This window comes from Scyliorhinus torazame, chromosome 12, assembly GCF_047496885.1.
Source record: "Scyliorhinus torazame isolate Kashiwa2021f chromosome 12, sScyTor2.1, whole genome shotgun sequence".
Classification (NCBI taxonomy): Eukaryota; Metazoa; Chordata; class Chondrichthyes; order Carcharhiniformes; family Scyliorhinidae; genus Scyliorhinus; species Scyliorhinus torazame.
The window spans coordinates 206785183-206810600 of NC_092718.1; the positions used below are offsets into that span (position 1 = coordinate 206785183).

Sequence of the window (25418 nt, forward strand, 5' to 3'; positions counted from 1 at the left end):
ACTCCAGGCAGCACACACGCATTTGTACCTGTACTGTTAAAACGATTCAAGAAACACAAGCATGTCTTTACTGTAAAAGAATCCCGTGGCTTCTTTCCCCGTCTACTTGCCTTAACAATTGTGCGCAGACAACTTTCCCAAGAATGGTCTCTGGCAGGTCAGGCGTCGTTGCTATGAGTTCATGATCAGAGATTTCACCTTGTCCAGCATCTCCTCGGAGCTGCTGCTCCATCACAGGAACCGTAACTACACTGAAAATTCATTAAAGAACAAACTCCGGCTGGGAAATCAACAGAAATCCTGAAGACATTTCTGAACAATGGCTCATAACTTCCTGGTTCCCCAGTGTCTCATTTTGGGGGCAAGGAAGTTCCCATGTGAGGGGTTACCCAGCAATTGTGCAGAAGCGTTAACCTCCTCTGGACAGCTGAGGTGGGCTGGGAAACATCCAAAAACAGCGATTTGAGTCACAAACGTAGTGTGGTTCTGCCAGTTTTACCCTGATCGTTCATCTGAAAGAGTTGGAAGGAAAAATAAATCACTTCTAAATCCAGAGCAACTAGTTAAAAAACCCAGACACAGCCTCGCAAGGGAAACCCCACCCCCACACACTTGACCCGACCCAGGGGAGCCGCCACACCACCCCGATCACAACCTGACCCAATCCGACCTGACCCCCCCCCCACTCCGATCCAACCACCCCTCTGATCCAACGCCCCCTCGCCTGGACTGACCCTTCCCCCCTGTCCTGTCCAACTAACCCCCCCCCCCACACACCCCCCGGTCCTGCTCTACACCGACCGTACCTCACCCCCCAATCAGATCCACCCCCCTCTGGTCTGCCCCTACACCCACCCCCCTCCAGTCTGACCCAACCTCCCCCCCTCCCTCCTCCTCCGGTCCGCCCCCTCTAGCCTCTAACAACCCATGCCCCTCCCCCCTTTCTCTGGTCCGACCCAATCCCACCCCCCACCCTGTTCCAACCGACCCCTCCCATCCTCTCTCCAATCTGACACAACTGCTCTCCCCCACCCCCCATCCCATTGCCTGAACCACTCACCGTTTAATTGTCCCTTTAAAAGGGCTGATTTAGCACAGTGGGTTAAATAGCTGTCTTTTAAAGCAGACCCAGGCAGGCCAGCAGCACGGTTCAATTCCTGTACCAGCCTCCCCGAACAGGTGCCGGAATGTGGCGACTAGGGGCTTTTCACAGTAACTTCATTTGAAGCCTACTTGTGACAATAAGCGATTTTCATTTCATTTTTTCATAAACGCGTCCTTCACCGTAGATAGTGCTGTAAAAAGGGGAGGGGGGGGGGGGGTTCGTACCTTTCCGTTTCCCAGTTACTCCACGTCGATGCAGCTTCGCGGCTCCTGTCTCACCCGGCCCGAGTGAGGAAGGTTGGGAGAGACCAGGGGCTTCGGAATTCTGCCGGAGATTGACAATCCGAGGCAGCTATTGATTCCAGCCTCGCAGGTCTGCCTGCCACCTAGTGCCTATCACGTGAATTACAAATCCTAGGACGCCTTCATCCTGAAGAAATTCCGGGCACTCATCGACAGGACTATGGGGTCACGTTGGGAGTTTGTCAGTCAGCAGTTTGAAGCAGACATACCTGCCCATGAAGCATTAATATATTCATACGAAAGTGTTTTGTCGGTTGTTGGGTTGAAAGCATCAGTGGGTTTGCCTCTGATATGAAAGCACGATCTATGTTGCCTGGGATGGTGTAGCCCGTGCAGATGGTGCATTCACTGTGCGTTCCAGCTTTGTGTCAGCCTCACCCTGCCACCACTGACAAAACAGCACAAAAAGTATTTGACGCACACAGTGTGTGTCATCCCCCACAGCAACATCCACAAAACAATAATTGTTATTGAAAATAAAAGAACATTGAGCGATTACAGTGCAAGCAGAGTGTAAGCACACAGCAGACCCTTCAACTGTTACATTAATAATCACGAGCTGCTCCTGATAATTGTCTCCTGTTGGGCAGTTGGCCATTGGCCCAGACTCCTGCCATATCTGGGCAGACATACTTTCCCTTAACTGAGGCAGCAGAAAACTGTTTCTGACAAAGGCTCTCTTCAACCCTGTCTATGGGATGTCATTATTAATATTAAAGAACATGAAACTTCTGCATGGATATAAATTTAATTATATACTTGTCAAACGTCTGGGAGTCACGATGGGGTGTAGTCTTCTGGTGAAGCCGGCGGGTTGGGGGGGTTAGAGGTCACAGGTCAACTGAACTAGGGCACGCAGACCGTTTGACCTCTCACATTCTCAGGGCCAGCTGCAGTATTTTGCAGCTGGCGAATCACCTTTGAAGTGCCTTCAGTGCTGGGATTTGGGGAAATTCCGCAATCTGTGCACCGCCAGGTCCTATGACCCGATAATCTATTTGTTGGTGGCGTTTGAGGGAGGGGTGTCGGCCTGGTCACCAGCAGGCCGCTCCCCCCCTCCCTCCCTCCCCCCCTGCTGTTCAGAGACAACTGGGATTTTCCCGGCGGTCTCCAGGTCCTCACGGGTGGTGGGTGGGGACAGTGCAGCTGCCTGGAGGCAACCTGGGGGTGGCAGACCCAGGGCGCCAGCACTTTAAACAGGCTTAGAAACCCACCCCCTGCTGGTCTGGGGTCAGGTGCGGCTGCAAGCTGTCCTGCGGGCCAACCCCCCTCTTGCTTTCAGTCACCATCCCTGGCAACATAGAACGTGCTTTAATATCAGGGCAGCACGGTAGCATTGTGGATAGCTCAATTGCTTCACAGCTCCAAGGTTCCAGGTTCGATTCCGGCTTGGGTCACTGTCTGTGCGGAGTCAGCACGTTCTCCCCGTGTCTGCGTGGGTTTCCTCCGGGTGCTCCAGTTTCCTCCCACAGTCCAAAGATGTGCAGGTTAGGTGGATTGGCCATGATAAATTGCCCTTAGTGTCCAAAATTGCCTGTAGTGTTGGGTGGGGTTACTGGGTTATGGGGATAGGGTGGAGGTGTTGACCTTGGGTAGGGTGCTCTTTCCAAGAGCCAATGCAGACTCGATGGGCTGAATGGCCTCCTTCTGCACTGTAAATTCTATGATAATCAGAGGCAAATCCACGGATGCTTCCTTCTGGCTTGGAGAGTTCACTCACTATCCTTAGCTGGACAGTGTACTCGTCCTCTGGCCATTAATTGGTCAGTTCTGGAAAACAAATCACAGCCAGCAGACTGTTCCTCACAGGCTTTCCATCCCCATTTTGACAGCTCTTGGCAGCTATAAGCCCGAATCCAGCCCAAGGCCTTTAGTGGCTCAATCAGAAGGTCTGGGCACCGAAGTGCTAACCTCGGCTGTGTGCTGGAGTCGCTGCCTGCGGCTGTACATCATGGCTCTCTGACACAGATTGGCCCGTCCCCTCCGAGCCAATGTTTCAGAGGCTGTGGATGGGTTTGGAGACTCACTGAGGAAGGAGATGAGAATGATACTGGAGCTTTTATTCTATTAGTTACACACATCACCACTGCCCCCTGCTGACTAACCTCTCCTGTTTTTTTTTTGCATTGCGCAGGCAGTGGGACGGGAGATCCCGTTACACTTTATTTTGCACTGGGGGATGAGCTATGGGAAAAACGCTGATCTCACCTTGTTTATGGACAACACTCGAATCCACGTTTTACCCAGTATGAATCCAGACGGATTTGAAATGTCTTGTGAAGGCGACTGTGATGGAGCCGCTGGAAGGTACAGACAGAGGGAAGAGCACCTACAATTTGGGAACATATTAGGGTGCGATTTCTCCACAGTGCTCTCTCCATTCAGGGATACTACATAGAACATACAGTGCAGAAAGAGGCCATTCAGCCCATCGAGTCTGCACCGACCCACATTAAGCTCTCACTTCCACCCTATCCCCGTAACCCAATAACCCCTCCTAAACTTTTTGGACACTAAGGGCAATTTATCATGGCCAATCCATCTAACCTGCACGGCTTTGGACTGTGGGAGGAAACCGGAGCGCCCGGAGGAAACTCACGCAGACACGGGGAGAACGTGCAGACTCCGCACAGACAGTGACCCAGCGGAGAATCGAACCTGGGACCCTGGCGCTGTGAAGCCACAGTGCTAACTACTGAGCCACCGTGTTGCCCAACAACTTCAGAATTCTCTTCCTGGTTCTCGAATCCCTCCATGGCCTCACTCCTCCCTATCCCTGAGATCTCCTTCAACCTCACAACCCTCCCGAGATATCTGTGCTCCTCCAAATCTGGTCTCTTGGGCATTTTTCCATTTTAATCACCTCCACCCGTGCTGACGTTGTCTGTTTTAGCTGCCTGGACACTGGAATCCCAACCCAAAGTTCTCTGGCTGTCCACCTCTCTTTCCGCATTAAAATATTGGTCAAAAAACCTACATCTACGGGCAGCATGGTGGCGCGGTGGTTAGCACTGCAGCCTCAGGGCGGCGAGGTCCCAGGTTCGATCCCGGCCCCTGGTCACTGTCGGTGTGGAGTTTGCACATTCTCCCCATGTTTGCATGGGCTTCGCCCCCACAACCCAAAGATGTGCAGGGTAGGTGGATTGGCCATGCTGAATTACCCCTTAATTGGAAAAAATGAATTGGGTACTCTAAATTGTGGGCAGCACGGTAGCATTGTGGATAGCACAATTGCTTCACTGCTCCAGGGTCCCAAGTTCGATTTCGGCTTGGGTCACTGTCTGTGCGGAGTCTGCACATCCTCCCCGTGTGCGCGCGGGTTTCCTCCGGGTGCTCCGGTTTCCTCCCACAGTCCAAAGATGTGCGGGTTAGGTGGATTGGCCATGATAAATTGCCCTTAGTGTCCAAAATTGTCCTTAGTGTTGGGTGGGGTTACTTGGTTATGGGGATAGTGTGGAGGTGTTGGCCTTGGGTGGGATTTTCTTTCCAAGAGCCGGTGCAGACTCGATGGGCCGAATGGCCTCCTTCTGCACTGTAAATTCAATGATCTTTGACCAAGTATTTGGTCATTTGCCGTAATATCTCCTGTGGCTCAATGTCAAATTTAGTTAAATAATCACTCTTCCTCCTCCTTGATAATGGTTTAATTGAATGGTGTAATATAAATGCAGATTGCTGTTGTTAGTTACAGCAACCTCCACACAATAGAAACCATCTGACTGTGTGCATTGTAGTGATCTGTATATCTGCTGGTATGTAAGGGGTTAACCTCTGTATTATAGTGCGAGACAACCACTAGATGGCAGCACCAGGTCTATGTATATAAACTGCACTCGGAGGTGATTCCCGCCTGTTCGTATCATGAGTGACTAGTGAGCAGAGTGTTAGAGATATAGCTTGGTTGGCACGTGTAGTTAAACAATATTTATACTTCTTCTTAGTTACCTAATCATCAGTTATAGTTATAGAAGAGTGAACGAACTCATAGATATTTATATTCGTTATTCAATAAATGTTATTTGCTTAATTTGAAGACTGATAGTTTTACTGAATTACAACTATCAGGCCACTCTGGAAGTAAGCAAAAGAGTAACTACATATTACTACCATGTAATATAACATGGTGGCAGGTAATGGTCATTCTGCACCTTATCACAACACACCTTCAAGCGTGAGCCAGCCACTGACCCAGCACAAAAAGAACCAGGTGGACACTGGTTAAACCTGCCCAGCCTCGCGCTCCTTTACAAATCACCAGTATGAGTGAGACCATTGTTTTCCTTTGCAGGCACAACGCTAACGGTTTTGACCTGAATCAAAACGTCCCCGATGCATTCAGGGAAAGAAAGGTCGAGAGACAGAATGAAACGGAGCACGTGATAAAGTGGATCAGCTCCATCCCATTCGCACTGTCGGCCAACGTGCACACAGGAGCCATGGTAGCGGTCTACCCTTACAACAGTTTGACGAAAGGTAAGTGACTCGCTGCCGACAATGGAGCCAAAGAGGCCGCACCTGCAAGTTCTAAAGGCTAAAGGGGGCGACCACCTCGACTAAAGTGCTGGTCGGCCCGGATCCAGCTCAGCCTGAAGGGGTTCTCTCCATGAGGACCTCATAGGGGAGACAGATTTGAGGAGTCACAAACTAATTCACAGGGAATCTGAATCGACAGCACAAACTGCTCGTAATTTAGCATTAAACTAGCAGCCATACTCCGAGGCGGGTGAAACAAGTTGGTTTAAGAGTTGCTACTCTGAAGTTAGGGTTAAGATGTAGGGAAAGAGGAAAATTTGTTTGGGCGCTGTTTTTGTTGGATTTACAAGAACAACCTGGAGGTCATTATTTGACAAAGAGTCTTCCAGACTGGAAACGTTCGCTCCCTTCTCTCTCCATAGATACTGTCAGACCTGCTGAGATTGTCCATTATCCTTTGTTTATGTTTCAGATTCCAGCATCCACAGTCATTTGCTTTTATCTTAGGCCATTATTGCTGGATTTAGTTACAGACACCTTGCTATTTTCCTGCTCCAGTAATCTGCCCTTTCCTCTAATGGCCTATAACTGCGTGAGAGGGGCAATCAGCCATTTGATAGCCACTTAACTGCGCTTGAAATGGAGAGCGGCTGTCTCGCCCAACCTTCCTGACTCAGGCGGGGTGGGACTGAGGAAGTGAAGCGCCCCCAGCTCCAGCAGCGGAGTATAAAAGGAGCGGAGCGACGGAGGATGCGCCCCCACTTTACGGCAGTAGCTGCCATAAAGCAGGTGAGCTTAAAGGTTCCATTGCCAGGGAGAAGCTAAGTTTCTTTTATTTTTATTCAAATTTTTAACCTTTTAACATTCAAAACACATAACACTACAGACTAAAACCAACACAAAACCCCCCAACACCCTAATCCATCTCGCAGCCCCCCCGCCCCCCCCCCCCCCCCCCGCAATAGCTGAGGGTAACCAGCTCCTTGAAATGTAATATAAACAAACCCCATCTCTTTCGGAACCTCTCACCTGCCCCCTCAGAGGAAATGTCACCTTTTCCAAGTCCAAGAACTCCATTAAATCCCCCAGCCACACCGAGGCACAGGGCGGAGAGACTGACCTCCACCCCAACAGGACTCACCTGCGAGCAATCAAGGAGGCGAAGGCTGAAACACCTGCAACTCTGGTAAGGCCCCGACTCCCCAAATATGGTCCCCAGGGGACTGGACTCTTAATCCACATGAAAAATCGCCGACATGGTGCTCAAGAAGGATCTCCAAAATTTATCCAACTTTGGGCAGGTCCAGACCATGTGGACGTGATTGGCTGGGCCCTTCCCACACAGCTCGCAAATATCCATCCCCTCAAATAACCGGCTCATCCTTGACTTTGTCAGGTGCGCCCTATGCACCACCTTTAGCTGTATCAACCCCAGCCTCGCACACGATGTTGAGGCATTCACCGCTGCACCTCAGACCATAGCCCCTTCTCCAGCGTCACCCCCAGCTCCTCCTCCCGCTTAGCCTTCACCCCCTCCAGAGACGCCATATCCTCCTCCAAAATCCTCCCATAGATCACCAAGACGACACCCCCCCCCACTCCCTTCCCTCCAACCCCATCACCAACAACACCCCTCCAGCAACGAAGAGAGCAGTGCCACCGGAAATGTCAGGGAAAATGTTTCACAAAATCCCATAACTGCACAAAACACCGGGATCCCAAACTTCTCCCCCAGCTCCTCCTAACTTGCAAACTGCTCTTCTAAAAATAACTCATTCATTGGGCAGCACGGTAGCATTGTGGATAGCACAATTGCTTCACAACTCCAGGGTCCCAGGTTCGAATCCTGGCTTGGGTCACTGTCTGTGCGGAGTCTACACATCCTCCCCATGTGTGCGTGGGTTTCCTCCGGGTGCTCCGGTTTCCTCCCACAGTCCAAAGATGTGCAGGTTAGGTGGATTGGCCATGATAAATTGCTCTTAGTGACCAAAATTGCCCTTAGTGTTGGGTGGGGTTGCTGGGTTATGGGGATAGGGTGGAGGTGTGGACTTTGGGTAGGGTGCTCTTTCCAAGAGCCGGTGCAGACTCGATGGGCCGAATGGCTTCCTTCTGCACTGTAAATTCTATGATCTATGATTGCCCTCATCCCTAGCTCCTCCCACCCTCAAAACCTGGCATCAATCCACTCTGGCTCAACGTAACAGGTTCGCAAGATCCAAGCCCACTGATGGTCACCCTCTCTGAAGCCTCCTAATTCTTGCCACCTGCCCTGCCCACACAAACGACAAAACCAACCTACCCCCCCCCCCCCCCCCCCCCCCGTACAAAACAATTTCGGCAAAAAGACCGGCAGGCACTGGAATAAAACTAAAAACTGCAGCAAGGTGGTCATCTTAACTGCCTGCACCCGGCCTGTCAATGATAGGGGAGCCTATCCCACCTCAGTAAATCCGCCTTGACCCTGCCCACCGGACTCATGAAGTTCAACTTACAGAGCCGAACCCAGTCCCGAGCCACCTGAACTCCCAGATGAGAAGGTAAGTTTCTACAGTAAGTGAATGGAGTATAGGGGATGGGGGTTAGGACATCATCGAGGGAGGGGGGGGGGGGGGGGGGATCTGGACTTGTGGGGAGGTTCCACATGGGGGGGGGTGGGGAAAGGTGTTCGGGTTTTTGGGCAAGTCTGGACATCAGGGTGGGGAGTCTGTACATTAGGGTGTTCCAGACATTGAGTGGGTCTGGATGTGGGGAGGTGTCCAGACATTGGGGGAGTTCGGACATTGTGGGGGTTTGGAGATCAGGGGGTTCCAGACATCATGGCGGTTAGACATCAGTGGGTGGTGTTGTATTCTCTATTCTGCTTTACCTGGATGGCTCGAAAGCGCAGTGTTGAATAAAGAACACAAAACTTTGTTAACGAATAAAACAATAAATTTATTACACTACTAATTAAGATTCGTTCACATTCCTAAAGTAGAAGGTTATTGTATAAAACAACACTATCGCTAACTTACAGAACTCTCAAGTATACAACTACTCTCGATGTCTGACTATCCTCCAACTCTCTCCTAACTCTTAACACCTACTCATCTAATCTCAGAATCCCCAAAGTCACATGATATATATACGACTGTTCTGTGGTCCCCTCTAGTGGTAAGAAGCATTATCATTAACATGTTAACTCTTTACATCCCAGTCAATATACATATCATTGCAGAGGGGATGGACATCTGGACGGTCCGGACATCGAGGGGGAGATGGGGGGGGGTCGGACATTGGAGGGGTTCAGATATCGGGGAGTTCGCACTTCAGGGCAGTTTCAGATATGGGGGAAGGGTTGGGAGGTCTCCGGACATTGGGAGGGTGTACAGACATCGGGGGGTTTGGACATCAGATCAGGTGTCCAGACATTGAAGTGGGAATCTGTACACTGGGGAGGGGGGGTGTCTGAATATCAGGATATTAGGGGGACGTTGGAGTCGGCGGAGGTATTGGGACAGGGGATCGGGTCGGGGGATGTAGTTCGGATTTGGTGGGTGGGGGGGTTTGGGTCCGGTTGGAGGGGTCAGGTGAAGGGTGTCAGGATGGGGGGGGGGTCAAATTGGGCGTGTCATTCGGATTGGGGGTGCTGTTTGGCTCTGGATAAGGGGCTGGGGGAAGGGCAGTCATTCGGGACCTTGGGGTGATGCTCAGGAGGGGGTCGAGGAGGGGGCGGGGAGGGGGTCAGGTCAGGCGGTATAGGGCTGGGCCCAGTTGCATCGGGTAAGGGCATGCTGGCCAGGGCGAGAGGAAGTTGGGAAATCCCATGTGTGTGGGGTTTGGGGGTGGGGAATACGGTGGCGGGGGTGGGGGGAGGGGTTGCTTAGTTACAGGGTGTGTGTTGAATATATCTTACAGGGCTCGGTCCAGGTCTTTCAAATAGTTACTCTGAAGTCAGAAGTGCCTTTTTTCCTTCTAACTATTTCAGAGTAACTATTATTGTAAAACTGGCAGAAATATTCAAGGTAAGCGATTTAAAGCATTTATTGTCCATCCCTAATTGCCCTTGAGGGGGCAGTTAAAAGTCAACCACATTGCTGTAGATCTGGAGTCACATGTAGGCCAGACCAGGTAAGGATTGCAGATTTCCTTCCCTAAAGGACATTAATGAACCAGATGGGTTTTTACGACAATCGCCAATGGTCATCATTAGACTTTTAATTCCATTTTTATTGAATTCAAATTTCACCATCTGCAGTGGCGGGATTTGAGTGGGTCCCCTGAGCAGTCCCCTGGGAGTCTGGTTAACTAGTCCAGTGACAAAACCACTACACCACCCCACCTGGGAACATTCGAGAGGGATTCCCCAGCGCATCTTGTGGTACCTTCTAAATGCAACACGGGGAGCCAGGGAGTTTGGCCCGATATCTTAGCACAACTTCATTAGCTTGTTGCTGCATAGTGCTTGCCAGCGACGAAGCCCGGCTGAAAAGGCCCAGTGGACGATTCACTGTGTTCAAGTTGAGGAATTATTGAGGTACATGCACTGCCTTTCAATGTCCAATCTTGAGAAATGACTTATTTTGGTCACAGGCACGCGAATCTAGAAATCGCCATCTCCAAGATTGTGGGATGAACACTCAGGCATATTGTTGCAGTCATTTAGCCAGATTTAACCCACTTAAGATAAAAGGGTTAAATTCTGTTTCAAAAGGTATTACAGTGGGAAGTCATGTGACTGCATTGGGTATTCGGCCATTAATGCTGTGTGGTGAATGAAATTGCATTAACCATTCACCATGTATGTAATTGTATCACTCTGTTGCCCACGAGGGCTCCACCTATGGACCACTGTAAGGTATTACCTGTGATGTATCATGTTGGTGCCTTTGTGGGCTCCGCCCCTGGCTCCTCCCCTTGAGGGGAGGTATAAAAAGCAGTAGCCCTGTAGGCGGCTCCCAGTAGCAGAGCAGTCGCAGGCAGGCACTGTTCTAGTCGATTATAGCCACCGTTTACTTCTACTCCTTGTTTTGTGTGAATTGATTGTCGCATCATACTGCTAACAGGCAGAAGCATGCAAAGGAAGCATTCCAGCAGAGCAAGGGCTAATGTTTTAACACCAACCTCATTTGTCTATTGGCTTTGAAGAGTTTCAGCATGTAATACCAGGCAAAGACACTAGATGGCCACCATGCTCCACAGCAGGTGGTTTTTCCTTCCTGAAACTATCCAAGTTTGTGAGCAAACGATTTGTGATCTTTGCACCAATGAGACACTTGCCAGGAGAGAGTATCCTTCTGACAGCACGGTGATCTTTTTGGAATATTCTTTCTTGTAGAAAGAGATAAGGAGAAAGTAGGGGAGGAGGTCGCATTCAATGAAGAAAGGGTACAGAGAGGGGGGGTTATAAAGGTTCAGGGGGGTGCAGAGAGAGACAGAGGCACAGACAAGGGTATAGGGGGAGAGAAGAACAATTGCAGAGTGGTCGGGAGGGGGGGGGGGGTACCCATAGGGCCGGTGACGCTCCGCACATTTACGGGACACAGTGGGCAGTCTGCGGAGTGCGCAGACAAATGGTTGCCTTGCAGGCCGCGGCAATGGCAATCCATCCTGAGACAGCCAGATCCTGGGGAGAGACCCCCGACCCACGGCCCATCTCCTGGTTGACCCCCGCCACTCCCTCCGGCCCTGGCAGACCCCCCCCCCCCCGGCCAGCGGCGAAACCTGCAGCCCACCATTGTGTCTTTGGTAACTTGCCTTACCTCCTCTCTCTCCCTCATCGGCCAAGGTGCCTGTTTCCCGATTTTAACCACCGCAAGTGAACCGTTGTCGCCTCCGCCTGGTGGAGGAGGAGGCCAGTGAATACCATGTCAGGCCCGTTGATGATATACTGATGGGCGTTACTGTATAATGTGCATGGCGATATTGAGGTACCGGAGCGTGGCATTCTGCCGGGTGCCCGGCACCGACCTCGATTTTCGGCTGACGTGTGATTCTCCGCCCAATCGTGATTGGCTATTCCGGCATCGCTGGCAGAGAACTCCGCCCAGTATCTTCGGGCCTCACCACAGACTGATCCCGAATCACCAGCTCCGTCCCTCTTCCTGGCAGCTGTGTGAGGCTGGCTCGAACCTTCCCCCACCCCCCCCCCCCCCAGCCCACCAGCCTTGGTGTTATAGTTCGCCCTAGGTTGAGTTAACGACCGCGTAGCCACACTATCACTAAGACTGCTCACTCCTGTGACATCACCAACTCCATTCAGTTTGCCTGCCATTGCAACTGTTACCTATGCCTTTGCCAGCTCTAGTCTGGACTGTCCCTGTACAATTCTGGCCAGCCTGCCGAGGCTCTACCCTCCATAAGTTTCAGGTCATCCAAAACCCTGCTGCCTGCATCTTAACTCAACACCAAGTTCTGTTCACCAAGTTCTGTGCTCACTGAGTAACCTCAATTTTAAATCCTTCATAGCTTTGTCCCCTTCCTACCTCTGTAGTCTTTCCAACTCTTCTATACGGCTCAGGAACTTGGACTAGGTACAGACGTCACCTCAAGGCCCTGGCGAGGTACCATCAATGCGTCTGAGACGGATTCTCCACATCGGCTTTGCTGATGAGGTACTGACGCAGCTCATCGCTCATAAACGATGTGCCCCGGTCACTGTGGCTGTATGCAGGGAAACCGAACAGTGTGAAGATGCTGTGCCTTTATAACAGTGGCCGGGGTCATGTCGGGACAAGGGGCAGCGAAGGGGAAGCGGGAGTACTCGTCGATGACGGTCAGGAAGTATATATTACGGTTGGTGCAGGGGAGAGCCCCTTTGAAGTCAATACTGAGGCGCTCAAAGGGCCGGGAGGCCTTTACCAGGTGAGCCTTTTCTGGCCGATAGAAATGCGGTTTGCAGTCCGCGCGGACCTGGCAGTCCTTGGTCATGGCCCTGACCTCCTCGGTGGAGTAGGGCAGGTTGCGGGCCTTAATAAAGCGGGTAGGCCGGGTGCCCCCGGGTGACAGAGGTCATCGTGGATAGCCCGAAGTCGGTCATCTTGTGCGCTGGCGCATGTGCCGCGGGACAGGGCATCTGAGGGCTCGTTGAGCTCCCCAGGACGATACTTGATACCGTAATTGTAGGTGGAGAGTTCGATCCTCCACCTCAAGATTTTGTCATTTTTAATTTTGCCCCGTTGTGCGTTGTCAAACATGAAGGCGACCGATCGCTGGTCAGTGACGAGGGCGAACCTCCTACCGGCTAGGTAGTGCCTCCAGTGCCGCACGGCTTCCACTATGGCTTGTGCTTCCTTCTCGACCGAGGAGTGTCGAATTTCGGAAGCGTGGAGGGTTCTAGAGAAGAATGCTACAGGCCTGCCCGCCTGGTTGAGTGTGGCGGCCAGTGCGACGTCTGACGCATTGCTCTCTACTTGGAAGGGGACGGACTCATCCACCGCGTGCATTGCGGCCTTAGTGATATCGGCCTTGATGTGGCTGAAGGCCGAGCCATCAGGGGAAATTATCATAGATATCATAGAATTTACAGTGCAGAAGGAGGCCATTCAGCCCATCGAGTCTGCACCGGCTCTTGGAAAGAGCACCCTACCCAAGGTAAACACCTGCACCCTATCCCCATAACCCAGTAACCCCACCCAACACTAAGGGCAATTTTGGTCACTAAGAGCAATTTATCATGGCCAATCCACCTAACCTGCACATCTTTGGACTGTGGGAGGAAACCGGAGCCCCCGGAGGAAACCCACGCAACACGGGGAGGACGTGCAGACTCCGCACAGACAGTGACCCAAGCCGGAATCGAACCTAGGACCCTGGAGCTGTGAAGCAATTGTGCTATTCACAATGCCACCGTGTTGTCCTTGTAGTGGTTTTAATATGTGGGCGGGCTTTGTCCGCAAAGTTGGGGACCCACTGGGCGTAGTAGGAGAATAGCCCCAGGCATTGTTTGAGGGCCTTGAGGCTGTGGGGAGGGGGAAGTTCCGTCAGGTGGCGCATACGGTCGGGGTCGGGCCCTAGGACTCCGTTTTCCACGACATAGCCGAGGATGGCTAACCGAGTTGTGCTAAAACACACTTCTCCTTGTTCTATGTGAGGTTGAGGGACTGGGCGGTTTGGAGGAATCTCTGAAGGTTGGCGTTGTGGTCCTGCTGATCATGGCCGCAGATGGTAACATTGTCCAAGTACGGGTATGTAGCCCGCAGCCTGTACTGGTCCACCATTTGGTCCATCGCTCAATGGAAGACCGAGACTCCATTAGTGATGCCGAAAGGGACCCTGCGGAAGTGGAAGAGTCGGCCGGCTGCTTCAAAATCAGTGCAGTGGCGATGTTCCTGGCGGACCGGGAGCTGGTGGTAGGCAGACTTCAGATCCATCGTGGAGAAAACCCGGTATTGTGCGATCTGGTTGACCATCTCCGCAATGCGGGGGAGGGGGGGTACGCATCCAGTTGCGTGAACCGGTTTATGGTTCGGCTGTAGTCCACCACCATCCGGTTCTTTTCCCCGGCCCTGACAACTACCACTTGGGCTCTCCAGGGGCTCTTGCTGGCCTAGATGACCCCCTCCCTCGAGAGTCGCTGGACCTCCGACTTAATAAAAATCATGTCTTGTGCGCTGTACCGCCTGCTCCTGGTGACGACAGGTTTACAGTCGGGGGTGAGGTTCGCGAAGAGCGAGGGGGGGGCGACCTTAAGGGTCGCGAGGCTACATATTGTGAGGGGGGGTAAGGGTCCGCCGAACTGTAGGGTCAGGCTTCGGTGACTGCATTGGAAGTCTAATGCAAGCAGTAGGGGGGGCGCAGAGGTGAGGGAGGATGTACAGTTTAAAATGGGCGTACTCTGCGCCCTGCATCGCGAGATTAGCGATACAGTCCCCCGGATCTGTACCGAATGGGATCCGGAGGCAAGGGAGATTGTTTGGGATGCTGGGTAGATGTGAAGGGAGCAGCGCCTTACCATGTTGGGGTGGACGAAGCTCTCCGTGCTCCCGGAGTCGAAAAGACAGGGGGTCTCGTGCCCGTTGACCCGGACGACCATCATAGAACTTTTCAGGTGCTTTAGCCGCGACTGGTCGAGGGTGACTGCGCCAAGCTGCGGGTAGCCTGCGTGGTCGGAGGTATCGGGGTCACAATGGCGGCCCCCACGAGTCGCACGTGTCGGGCTGAGTCGAAGATGGTGACCAAGATGGCCGCCCCCATCGGTCGCAAGTGTCAGTCGGTGTTGAAGCCGGCGACCATCGCACGAGGCTGATGACGCGTCTGAAGGGGGCGTTTCCGGCCGGCACGCAGCCACATTGCGGAGTCTGTGGGCCTGTGAGTCCGTGGGTCGGGCCTGGTACACTTTCGCCTTCTGGTCTTTAGGTCGGCCCAGACAGACTCTGGCGAAGTGTCCCTTTTTGCCACAGTCGCTGCACGTCGCGGTGCGGGCTGGGCAACGCTGCCGGGGGTGTTGACCCTGGCCGCAGAAGTAACACGGCGGACCCCTGGTCTGGACGGGCAGCCGCACGGCACAAGCCTGTGACGTTGTCGGATCTGGTGGAGGCCACGTCTGTGGTGCCCACGAGGATTTCGCTGGGTCTGCGGGGAACGCGCTGAGGCTCTGGTAGGCCACCTCTGCCGAGGTGGCTAGTTTTACCGTGTCCTGCAGGTCAGTGGCCCCGTTTTACAGCAGGCGCTGCCTGACGTAGTTAGACTGGATCCCAGCCACGTAGGTGTCCCGGATCTGCAGCTTCATGTGCTCCTCGGCCTTCACATCCTGATAGTTGCAGTTCCTGGCGAGTAGGGTCAGGTTCTCTAGGTACTCGTCCAGCGATTCCCCGGCGCGTTGACGGCGAGTAGTGAGGAGGTGCCGCGCAAACACCTCATTTATGGGCTTCACGAAATGCGCCTTCAGAGTCACAACCGCCGCCTCGTACGTGGCAGCTTTCTCTATCATTACAGAGATTCGATGGCTCAGCCTTGCGTGGAGGTGGTGCAGCTTGAGGGTTTCGGAGGGAGGCGTTGCAGAGGAGTCGAGGTCGGCCTCAAAACAGCGAAGCCAGTGGGAGAAGATCTCCTTAGCTCCTGTTGCTCGTGCGTCGAGTTCGAGTTTATCTGGCTTTAGAGCGGCTTCCATGGTGATGTCGCTGAATAATAAGTTGATATACCATCAATTCACTGTGAGACTGTGAGAACGAGTGAACATAAGGCTTTATTATCCAGGAACTTGCCTGCCAGTGTCTGCTATACAAATGAGTGCCGCCCACAGGTGGCCGGTCTATATAACGCCCCGGGGAGGGCGGAGCCAGAGGCAGAGCCCATCGGGGTTCCAGTACAGTACCTGGAAGTAGATCGTATTATCATTTCCTGGTCATAGGTCACAGTACTATACAGACAGTTCATATTCAGGTGAATCCATTCACCACAGGAAGGCAGCACCTTCCAAACCCACGACCACTGCCATCTAGAAGGGCAAGAGCAGCAGGTACCTGGCAACACCACCACCTGAAGGTCCCCCTCTGAGTCACTCACCACCCCAACTTGGAAATATCTCGCCGTTCCTTCACTGCCATTGGGTCAAAATCCTGGAGCTCCCTCCTCTAACAGCACAGTGGATGTACCTACACCACAAGGACTGCAGCGGTTCAAGAAGGCGGCTCACCACCACTTTCTCGAGGGCAATTAGGGATGGGCAATAAATGCCGGCCTAGCCAGGGAGGCCCACATCCCATAAATGAATTTAAAAATAATCCTGACCCTTGAGACATAGATACATAGATACATAGAAGATAGGAGCAGGAGGAGGCCTTTTGGCCCTTCGAGCCTGCTCCGCCATTCATCACGATCATGGCTGATCATCCAACTCAATAGCCTAATCCTGCTTTCTCCCCATAGCCTTTGATCCCATTCTCCCCAAGTGCTATATCCAGCCGCCTCTTGAATATATTCAATGTTTTAGCATCAACTACTTCCTGTGGTAATGAATTCCACAGGCTCACCACTTTTTGGGTGGAGAAATGTCTCCTCATCTCTGTCCGAAATGGTTTACCCTGAATCCTCAGGCTGTGACCCCTGGTTCTGGACACACCCATCATTGGGAACATCTTCCCTGCATCTACCCTGTCTAGTCCTGTTAGAATTTTATAAGTCTCTATGAGATCCACCCTCATTCTTCTGAACTCCAGCAAGAACAATCCCAACCTAGTCAATCTCTCCTCATATCACAGTCCCGTCATCCCTGGAATCAGTCTGGTAAACCTTCGCTGCACTCCCTCAAGAGCAAGAACATCCTTCCTCAGAGAAGGAGACCAAAACTGCACACAATATTCAAGGTGTGGCCTCACCAAGACCCTGTATAATTGTAGCAACACATCCCTGTTTCTATACTCGAAACCTCTCGCAATGAAGGCCAACATACCATTAGCCTTCTTTACCACCTGCTGCACCTGCATGCTTACCTTCAGCGACTGGAGCACAAGGACACCCAGGTCCCGCTGCACACTCCCCTCTCCCAATTTACAACCATTCAGGTAGTAATCTGCCTTCCTGTTTTTGCTTCCAAAGTGAATAACCGCACACTTATCCAAATTATACTGCGTCTGCCATTGATTTGCCCACTCGCCCAACCTGTCCAGATCATGCTGTAGGATCCTTGCATCCTCGTCACAATTCACCCTCCCACCTAATTTGGTATCATCTGCAAACTTTGAGATGTTACATTTTGTTCCCTTATCCAAGTCATTAATATATATTGTGAATATCTGGGGTCTCAGCACTGATCCCTATGTACCCCATTAGTTACTGCCTGCCAATTTGAAAAGGACCCATTAATCCCTACTCGTTGTTTCCTCTCTGCCAACGAGTTTTCTATCCACCTCAATACATGTCCCCCAATCCCATGCGCTTTAATTTTGCACAATAATCTCTCATGCGGGACTTTGTCAAACGCCTTCTGAAATTCCAAATATACCACATCGACTGGCTCCCCCTTGTCGACTGTACTGGTTACATCTTCAAAGAATTCCAACAGATTTGTCAAGCATGATTTCCCCTTCATAAATCCATGCTGACTCTGACTAATCCTGCCACTGCTTTCTAAATGTTCCGCTATAAAGTCCTTGATAATGGATTCAAGCATTTTCCCCACTACCGATGTTAGGCTTACTGGTCTATAATTCCCTGCTTTCTCTCTACCTCCCTTTTTGAATATTGGAGTGATGTGAGCTACCCTCCAATCTGCAAGGACAGTTCCAGAGTCTATAGAATCCTGGAAGTGACCACCAATGTGTCAACTCTTTCCCGAGCCACCACATTAAGCACTCTGGGATGCAGATTCTCAGGCCCTGGGGATTTATCCGCCTTCAATCCCATCAATTTTCCCAGCACCATTTCTCTACTTATGTTGATCTCCCTCAGTTCTTCCCTCTCACAAAATCTTTCATTTTCCAGCATTTCTGGTATCTGATGTATCTGATTTGTGACCTCTTTTGTGAAGACAGAACCAAAGTACGTATTCAATTGCTCAGCCATTTCTTTGTCCCTTATTATACATTCCCCTGTTTCTGTCTGCAGTGGGCCTACATTTCTCTTTACCAATCTCTTTCTCTTCACATATCTATAGAAACTCTTCATGTCAGTCTTTATGTTCCCTGCAAGCTTCTTTGCGTACTGTACTTTCCCCTTCTTAATCAATCCCTTTGTCCTTCTTTGCTGAATTCTAAACTGCTCCCAATCTTCAGACCTATTATTTTTCTTGGCCAATCTCTATGCTTCTTCCTTGGGGCGGATAAAAAGTTCAAATCACCTCAGTGCAGGAGAATTTTATTGGTTACCAAATGCAGTACGGATTCACTAACTTTCACTTTGTCTCCAATCACAGAAATGTCGGAGGAATACAATAGCACCACAGCTAGTGGAGAGCCCTACCGTCATCTAACTCCAGACACGGATGTGTTCTATCATCTTGCATCAGTGTATTCACTAAATCACCCATTCATGTACACTGGGCAAAGTGAAGGTAAATACTTTCCGGGTGGCGTTGTCAATGGTGTGGAGTGGCATCCTGTGTACGGTATGTGCTAACTGTGCAACTTTCTCTCTGTTAAGAGGCGCTTGAGTTTAACACGGTTCTGTAATCAAAGTTCTCTGCAGCCCCAAATGGAGCGAATGAAGAATGATCTGATTTCAAATCTTGGGCTGGATTCTCCAGTTCTGGGGCTATGTCCTCACGCCGTCGTGGGAACGTTGGTGTTTTACACCAGAAAAAAAGGCGCACCATAGCCACAGGTTCCCGTTTTGCTGGGGGCTAGCAGGGAGGCAGCGTAGAGCACCGGCTCAAGCTGCCGATACGCCCTGGAGAATTGCCGGGTCCGTGGCCACGCATGTGCACACAGCGGCCTGCAGCGGCCGCGCCGTGCTACATGGCTCCGGCCGTTCACAACCCCGTCCCGCTAAATAGTGCCCCCCTTCAGCCGGCTCCCCAGACCACCCCCACAGTACCCCCAGCCCCGACTAATGTCCTCCCTTGCCCGCGGATCGGCCCTCCCCCGACTGTGGTGGTGCTGGACTGAGTCCGCAGCCGCCACGCCGAGTTCCCAACGGGTGAGACAATGAGAGACCCGCGCCGTCGGGATCCCGTCCGGTCAGGGGCGGAGCATGGGGGGGGCGGGCCTCAGGCAACGTCCAGAGGCCATCGATACGTGGCGTGGCGTACTCACAGAGTACACCGCTTTGGAGGGGGCGGAGCATCGTGAAATAAGCGCCGCCCTCGATTTGGTCGGAAACTTGGATTCTCTGGCCGGTCGCCGAATGCGATTTCGGGGTCGGCGACCGGAGAATCCAGCCCCTTGTGTGCAGAAGGCAGCTCCCGTTCCCAGAGCTCCATTTGTAATGCTCCAACAGGTTTGTTTCAAAACACTAGCTTTCGGAGCACTGCTCCTTTCTCAGGTGAATGAAGAGGTAGGTTCCAGAAACAGATATATAGACAAAGTCAAAGATGCAAGACAATGCTTAGAATGCGAGCATTTGCAGGTAATTAAGTCTTTACAGATCCAGAGAAAGGGGTAACCCCAGGTTAAAGGGGTGTGAATTGTCTCAGGCCAGGACAGTTGGTAGGATTTCGCAAGCCCAGGCCAGATGGTGGGGATTGAATGTAATGCGACATGAATCCAAGGTCCCGGTTGAGGCCGTACCCATGTGTGCGGAACTTGGCTATAAGTTTCTGCTCGGCGATTTTGCGTTGTCGCGGGTCCTGAAGGCTGCCTAGGAGAACGCTTACCCGAAGATCAGAGGCTGAACGCCCTTGACTGCTGAAGTGTTCCCCGACTGGAAGGGAACATTCCTGCCTGGCGATTGTCGCGCGATGTCCGTTCATCCGTTGTCGCAGCATCTGCATGGTCTCGCCAATATACCAACTTCTTACTGTACTCACCCCAGTCCAACGCATCTCCACATCTTGGAAAGGATAGATAGAGATAAACCATTTCCACAGGTGGGGAAGTCTAAAAGGAGGCATAATCTTAACATTCGAGCTGGGGTATGCAAAGGGAACACTTGTCGAAAAGGGTTGAGGAAATCTGGAATTCCTCCCTCCCTCCCGAAAAGAGCTATTGAGGCTGGAGGTCAGGAGAGAGCTTCAAAACTCAGATTGATGGAACTTTGTTGGGCAAAGTTTTTGAGGGTCACAGAACCAAGGTGGTAATTGGAGTTAAGATGCAGATTACCTACGATCCAATTAAATGGTGGCACAGCCGTGAGCTGCTGAATGGCTTCCTCCTGTTCCCGTTTTCCTATTTTCATGTTTTCCCAGATTTATGCTGGTCGGTTCAACAGGAAAACTGTTGCAGTTGGTGCAGGAGATTAGAGTGTGTCCAAAGGACGCAAACAATTGGTACAAAAGGGTTGAATGCAAAGCCCTCTAGCCAAGTGGGAAATGTATCACTGAGGTTATCATTGAGCAACCTCAAAGTACAACCATCAATTGTGAAGTGCAGCAGTTGTTGTTATGTAGCAACCATTTGTACACAACAAAACCCCACGAATCCTATCAGACTTTCAACAATTGTTTCAAAAGATGTGGGCATTGCTGGAGAGGTCAGCATTTCTATTTCCCATTCCTAATTGCCCTTTAGAAGGTGGTGATGAGCAGCCTTCTTGAACCGCTGCAGTCCATGTGGTGTAGGTACCTACTAGGGAGGGGGGTTCCAGGGTTCTGACCCAGTGACAGTGAAGGAACAGCAATATATTTCTCAATCAGGATAGGGAGTGGCTTGGAGAGGAACTTCCAAGTGGCGGCGTTCCCAGGTACCTGGTGCCCTTGTTCTACTAGGAGGTAGAGATCACGGGTTTGGAAGGTGCTGTTGAATGAGCCCCGGTGAGCTGCTTCCCTGCGTTTTGTGGATAGTACAGACTTTTGCCACTATACATCGTGGAAGGAGTGGATGTTGAAGGTGGTGGATGGGCTGCCTCAAGCAGACAGCACAGTAGCATTGTGGATAGCACAATTGCTTCACAGCTCCAGGGTCCCAGGTTCGATTCCGGCTTGGGTCACTGTCTGTGCGGAGTCGGCACATCCTCCCCGTGTGTGCGTGGGTTTCCTCCGGGTGCTCCGGTTTCCTCCCACAGTCCAAAGATGTGCAGGTTAGGTGGATTGGCCACGATAAATTGCCCTTAGTGTCCAAAATTGCCCTTAGTGTTGGGTGGAGGTGTTGACCTTGGGTGGGGTGCTCTTTCCAAGAGCCGGTGCAGACTCAATGGGCCGAATGGCCTCCTTCTGCACTGTAAATTCTATGACTGCTTTGTCCTGGATGGTGTTGAGGCGTGAGTGGTGTTGGAGCTGCCCCCATCCTGGCAAGTGGATAGTATTCGGTTAGACTCCTGACATGTACCTTGTAGACGGTGGACAGACTTTGGGAGTCAGGAGGTGAGTTACTCGCCACAGAATTCCCAGCCTCTGCCTTGCTCTTGTATCCACAGTATTTATATGGCTAGTTTAGTCTCTGGTCAATGTTTTTTTTTGTAATATTTTTATTCTCCTTTTTCATATTTTCATCCAAATTAACACCCACCAACAAACCATCAACGGTAACAAATACAATGTCAATCCCCTGGTCAAAAATTCCTCCCTCCCACCAACCCGTAAACAACCCTCAACATTTTAAATACAAACATCAAAGAAAAGGATTCAGGAATCCACCCCATACATAGTCACCAACAACATACACAGTCCAACCCCCTTCCCCCCTCATCCACCCCCCCCCCCCCCCCACCAGCCCAACCCCCCACCCCCTAATGTTCGATGTCATCTAACTCTCGAAAGTGCATAATAAACAAAACCCATGAATTGTAGAACCCTTCCACCCTTCCCCTCAACTCAAACTTCACCTACTCAAGTGTTTAAAAACTCCAACAGATCATCCCCCCCCCCCCCCCCCCCCCCCCGCCACGCCAGGGCACAGGGTGGGGAGACTGACCTCCACCCCAACAGGACCTGCCTTTGGGCGATCAGCGAGGCGAAGACTAAAACGTCTGCCTCCACACCCACTTCCAACCCCGGCCGATCCGATATCTGAATATGGCTTCCAGGGAACCCAGTTCAAGTTTCATATGTACCACCTTCGAGATTACTCTGAAAACCTCCCTCCAATACCCCTCCAGCTTTGGACAGGGCCAAAACATATGAATGTAATTTGCAGGACCCTCCCCCACAACATCCACAAACATCCTCTACCCCCTCAAAGAGTCGTCTCATCCTTGCCTTTGTGAGGTGTGCCCTATACACCCCCTACAGCTGTATCAGTCCCAACCACGCACACAAAGTTGAAGCATTCACTCTCTGGAGCACCTCACACCACAATCCCTCCTCCATGCCCTCCCCTAACTCTTCCTCCCATTTTGTCTTAATCCCCTCCAGCGGTGCCTTCTATTCTCCCAGAATCGCCCCATAAATCGCCGACACCACCCCCCCTCTCCACTCCTCCTCTCGTCAGCACCTTCTCCAACAGTGTCAATGTTAACCCCAAGATGTTGATACTGCGGGGATTCAGCAATCGTAATGCAAATGTTTGCTGGAGGAGGAATGTTGGCCAGGAGACTGGAGAACTTCCTACTCAACAAGTGTCATGGGGACTTGGGCATCCAACTAAACAGGACTAATATCTCCTTCCAAGGACTCTGACAATGCAGTTCTCCTTTAGCACTGCATTGGAGTATCAGCTGAAGGTATGTTCTCAAGCCCCAGAATAGGGCTTTAGACCACAACCTTATAGCTGCAGAAATGCCATCCAGTTTTAGCCCAATCCTCCTCTAACACCCTCCTTAAAGTCCACCTCTGAACAAACTTTTGGTCTCTACTTCAAATATCTCTGCCTTTGACTGAGAATCCTTTTCTGTTTGGTTTTAGCTCTGTGACATGCCATGGAGTGTTTTATATAAATACAGGTTATTCTAAAGGAACCAGCACTATATCAGCTTGAGTAGTTGAAATTTTGAAATTATTTCTATTATAGCAGGATCAATAATACAACATGTTGCATTCCATTCAGTCTGATTCCTCAGAAACCTATCTTTTAAATAAATCAAACTTCTACTTCATTATACTGAGCCTTCTGTTTACCAATGATTTTCCAATCTCCAGGTTATTTTTCTCAATTCAGAATTCTTCCCATCCAATGGTTTCTCTGTGTGAGAGGCGGCAGTGTAATGGGAAAGCTGGACTATTTCCCGCCCACTGTCACTCAAACAGGAAGGATGCGAGAGAGTGGGTAATCTCTCTCCGTCTTTGTTTACAGTACTTCTGACAGTAACCCGATTTGGGAAAATTCACATACGGAACCAAACCTGTTCCGTTTCTGCTTGGGAAAATTCAGACACTCAGCTGGACAAGATCCTTGTGAAGCCCTTTATTTAGTTCTACCATGCTCGAAGCTCCAGTTAGAAAGTAACGGTAGCATTGTGGATAGCACAATTGCTTCTCAGCTCCAGGATCCCAGGTTCGACTCCGGCTTGGGTCACTGTCTGTGCGGAGTCTGCACATCCTCCCCGTGCCTGCGTGGGTTTCCTACGGATGCTCCGGTTTCCTCCCACAGTCCAAAGAGGTGCAGGTTAGGTGGATTGGCCATGATAAATTGCCCTAAGTGTCCAAAATTGCCCTTAGTGTTGGGTGGGGTTACTGGGTTATGGGGTTATAGGGATAGGGCGGAGGTGTTGACCTTGGGTAGGGTGCTCTTTCCAAGAGCCGGTGCAGACTCGATGGGCTGAATGGCCTCCTTCTGCACTGTAAATTCTATGTAAACCATTGTGGGTTACTTTTGTCTTGACGACTTCAATTTAGTTCAAGAAAGCTGTTTGACTGTTGACTCTCTCATTCACTCAATAGGTAAGCAACAAATAAGATGTTCCCACTCTTCCATAGGAATCTCAGTTTACTTTGGCTGCTCCAAAAATCCCTCCTTTTAAAAAACTATTCATGGGATATGGGTGTCTCAACTTAGGTCAGCATTTATTGTCCATCCCTATTTACCCATACAACGTTGCTGGCAAGCTGCCTTCTTGGACTGCTGTAGTCCCTGTGGTGTTGGTGCAGCCACAGTGCTGGTAGGGAAGGTTTTGGTCCAGCGACAGTGAAGGAATGACGATATATATCTAAGTCAGGATGGTGAATGGTTTGGAGGGGAATTTTGCAGGGGGTGGTGTTCCCAGGTATCTGCTGCTCTTGTCCTTCTAGATGGTAGCGGTCGTGAGTTTGGTAGGTGCTTCCTAAGGAACCTTGGTGAGTTCCTGCAGATCATCTTGGAGATGATACATACGGCTACCCCTTTGCACCAGTGGTGGAGGGAGTGAATGTTTGTGGAAGGGGTGCCAATCAAGCGGGCTGCTTTGTCTTGGATGGTATCGAGCTTCTTGAATGTTGTTGGAATTGCACTCATCCAGGCAAGTGGAGAGCTTTCCATTACACTCCTGACTTGTGCCTTGTAGATGGTGGACAGGCTTTGGGCAGTAAAGAAATTTACAACTTGTACTTTTAATACACCTTTAACATAGCAAACATTATATAGTGTCATGAGTTGGGAATTAACATGGCTACTCGGAGAAGTTTTTTCTCTGATTTGATTAGTTGAATTCGTGGTCATGTTAATTGCCTGAAAAAGTAATTAACTCAAAAGAAGTATGCGTGAATGTACTTTGTGCTTTTCAGACCTATCAAACACCTCCTTCATCCTGCAGAGATTTTCCAGATCCTATGATTCTCCACTCCCACGCCGGTTGGGAGAATCGCCTGGGCCGCCAAAATATCCAGGGACGCCGGTCCGACGCCCTCCCACGATTCTCCCAAGCGGCGGGAACGGCCCGGTCGAGTTTCGCAGGCCGCAGGCCAGAGAAACCCAAAATGGCGATTCTCCGGCACCCCCGCTATTCTGAGGCCCAGATGGGCCGAGCGGCCAGGCCAAAACGGCGGGTTCCCCCCAGCGCCGTCCACACCTGGGGTGAAATTCTCCTACCCGCCCCGCCACATTTCTGCCCCGACCGGCCGGCGGGAGTCTCCGTAACACCGGCCGGTCAATAGGGTTTCCCATTGTGGGGCAGCC

At 51.2% G+C, this 25418-nt stretch overlaps 1 protein-coding gene across 1 annotated transcript in view; it reads left to right on the forward strand.

Annotated features, from left to right (window-relative positions):
• Positions 1-25418, forward strand: part of LOC140386912 (carboxypeptidase M-like) — a 133791-nt gene that overhangs the window by 81269 nt on the left and 27104 nt on the right. Inside the window, exons 4-6 of the mRNA XM_072469781.1 lie at positions 3542-3714; positions 5696-5880; positions 18713-18850. Coding sequence (XP_072325882.1) covers positions 3587-3714; positions 5696-5880; positions 18713-18850 — 451 coding nt within the window. The 5' untranslated portion in view covers positions 3542-3586. The remainder of the gene's footprint in view (positions 1-3541; positions 3715-5695; positions 5881-18712; positions 18851-25418) is intronic.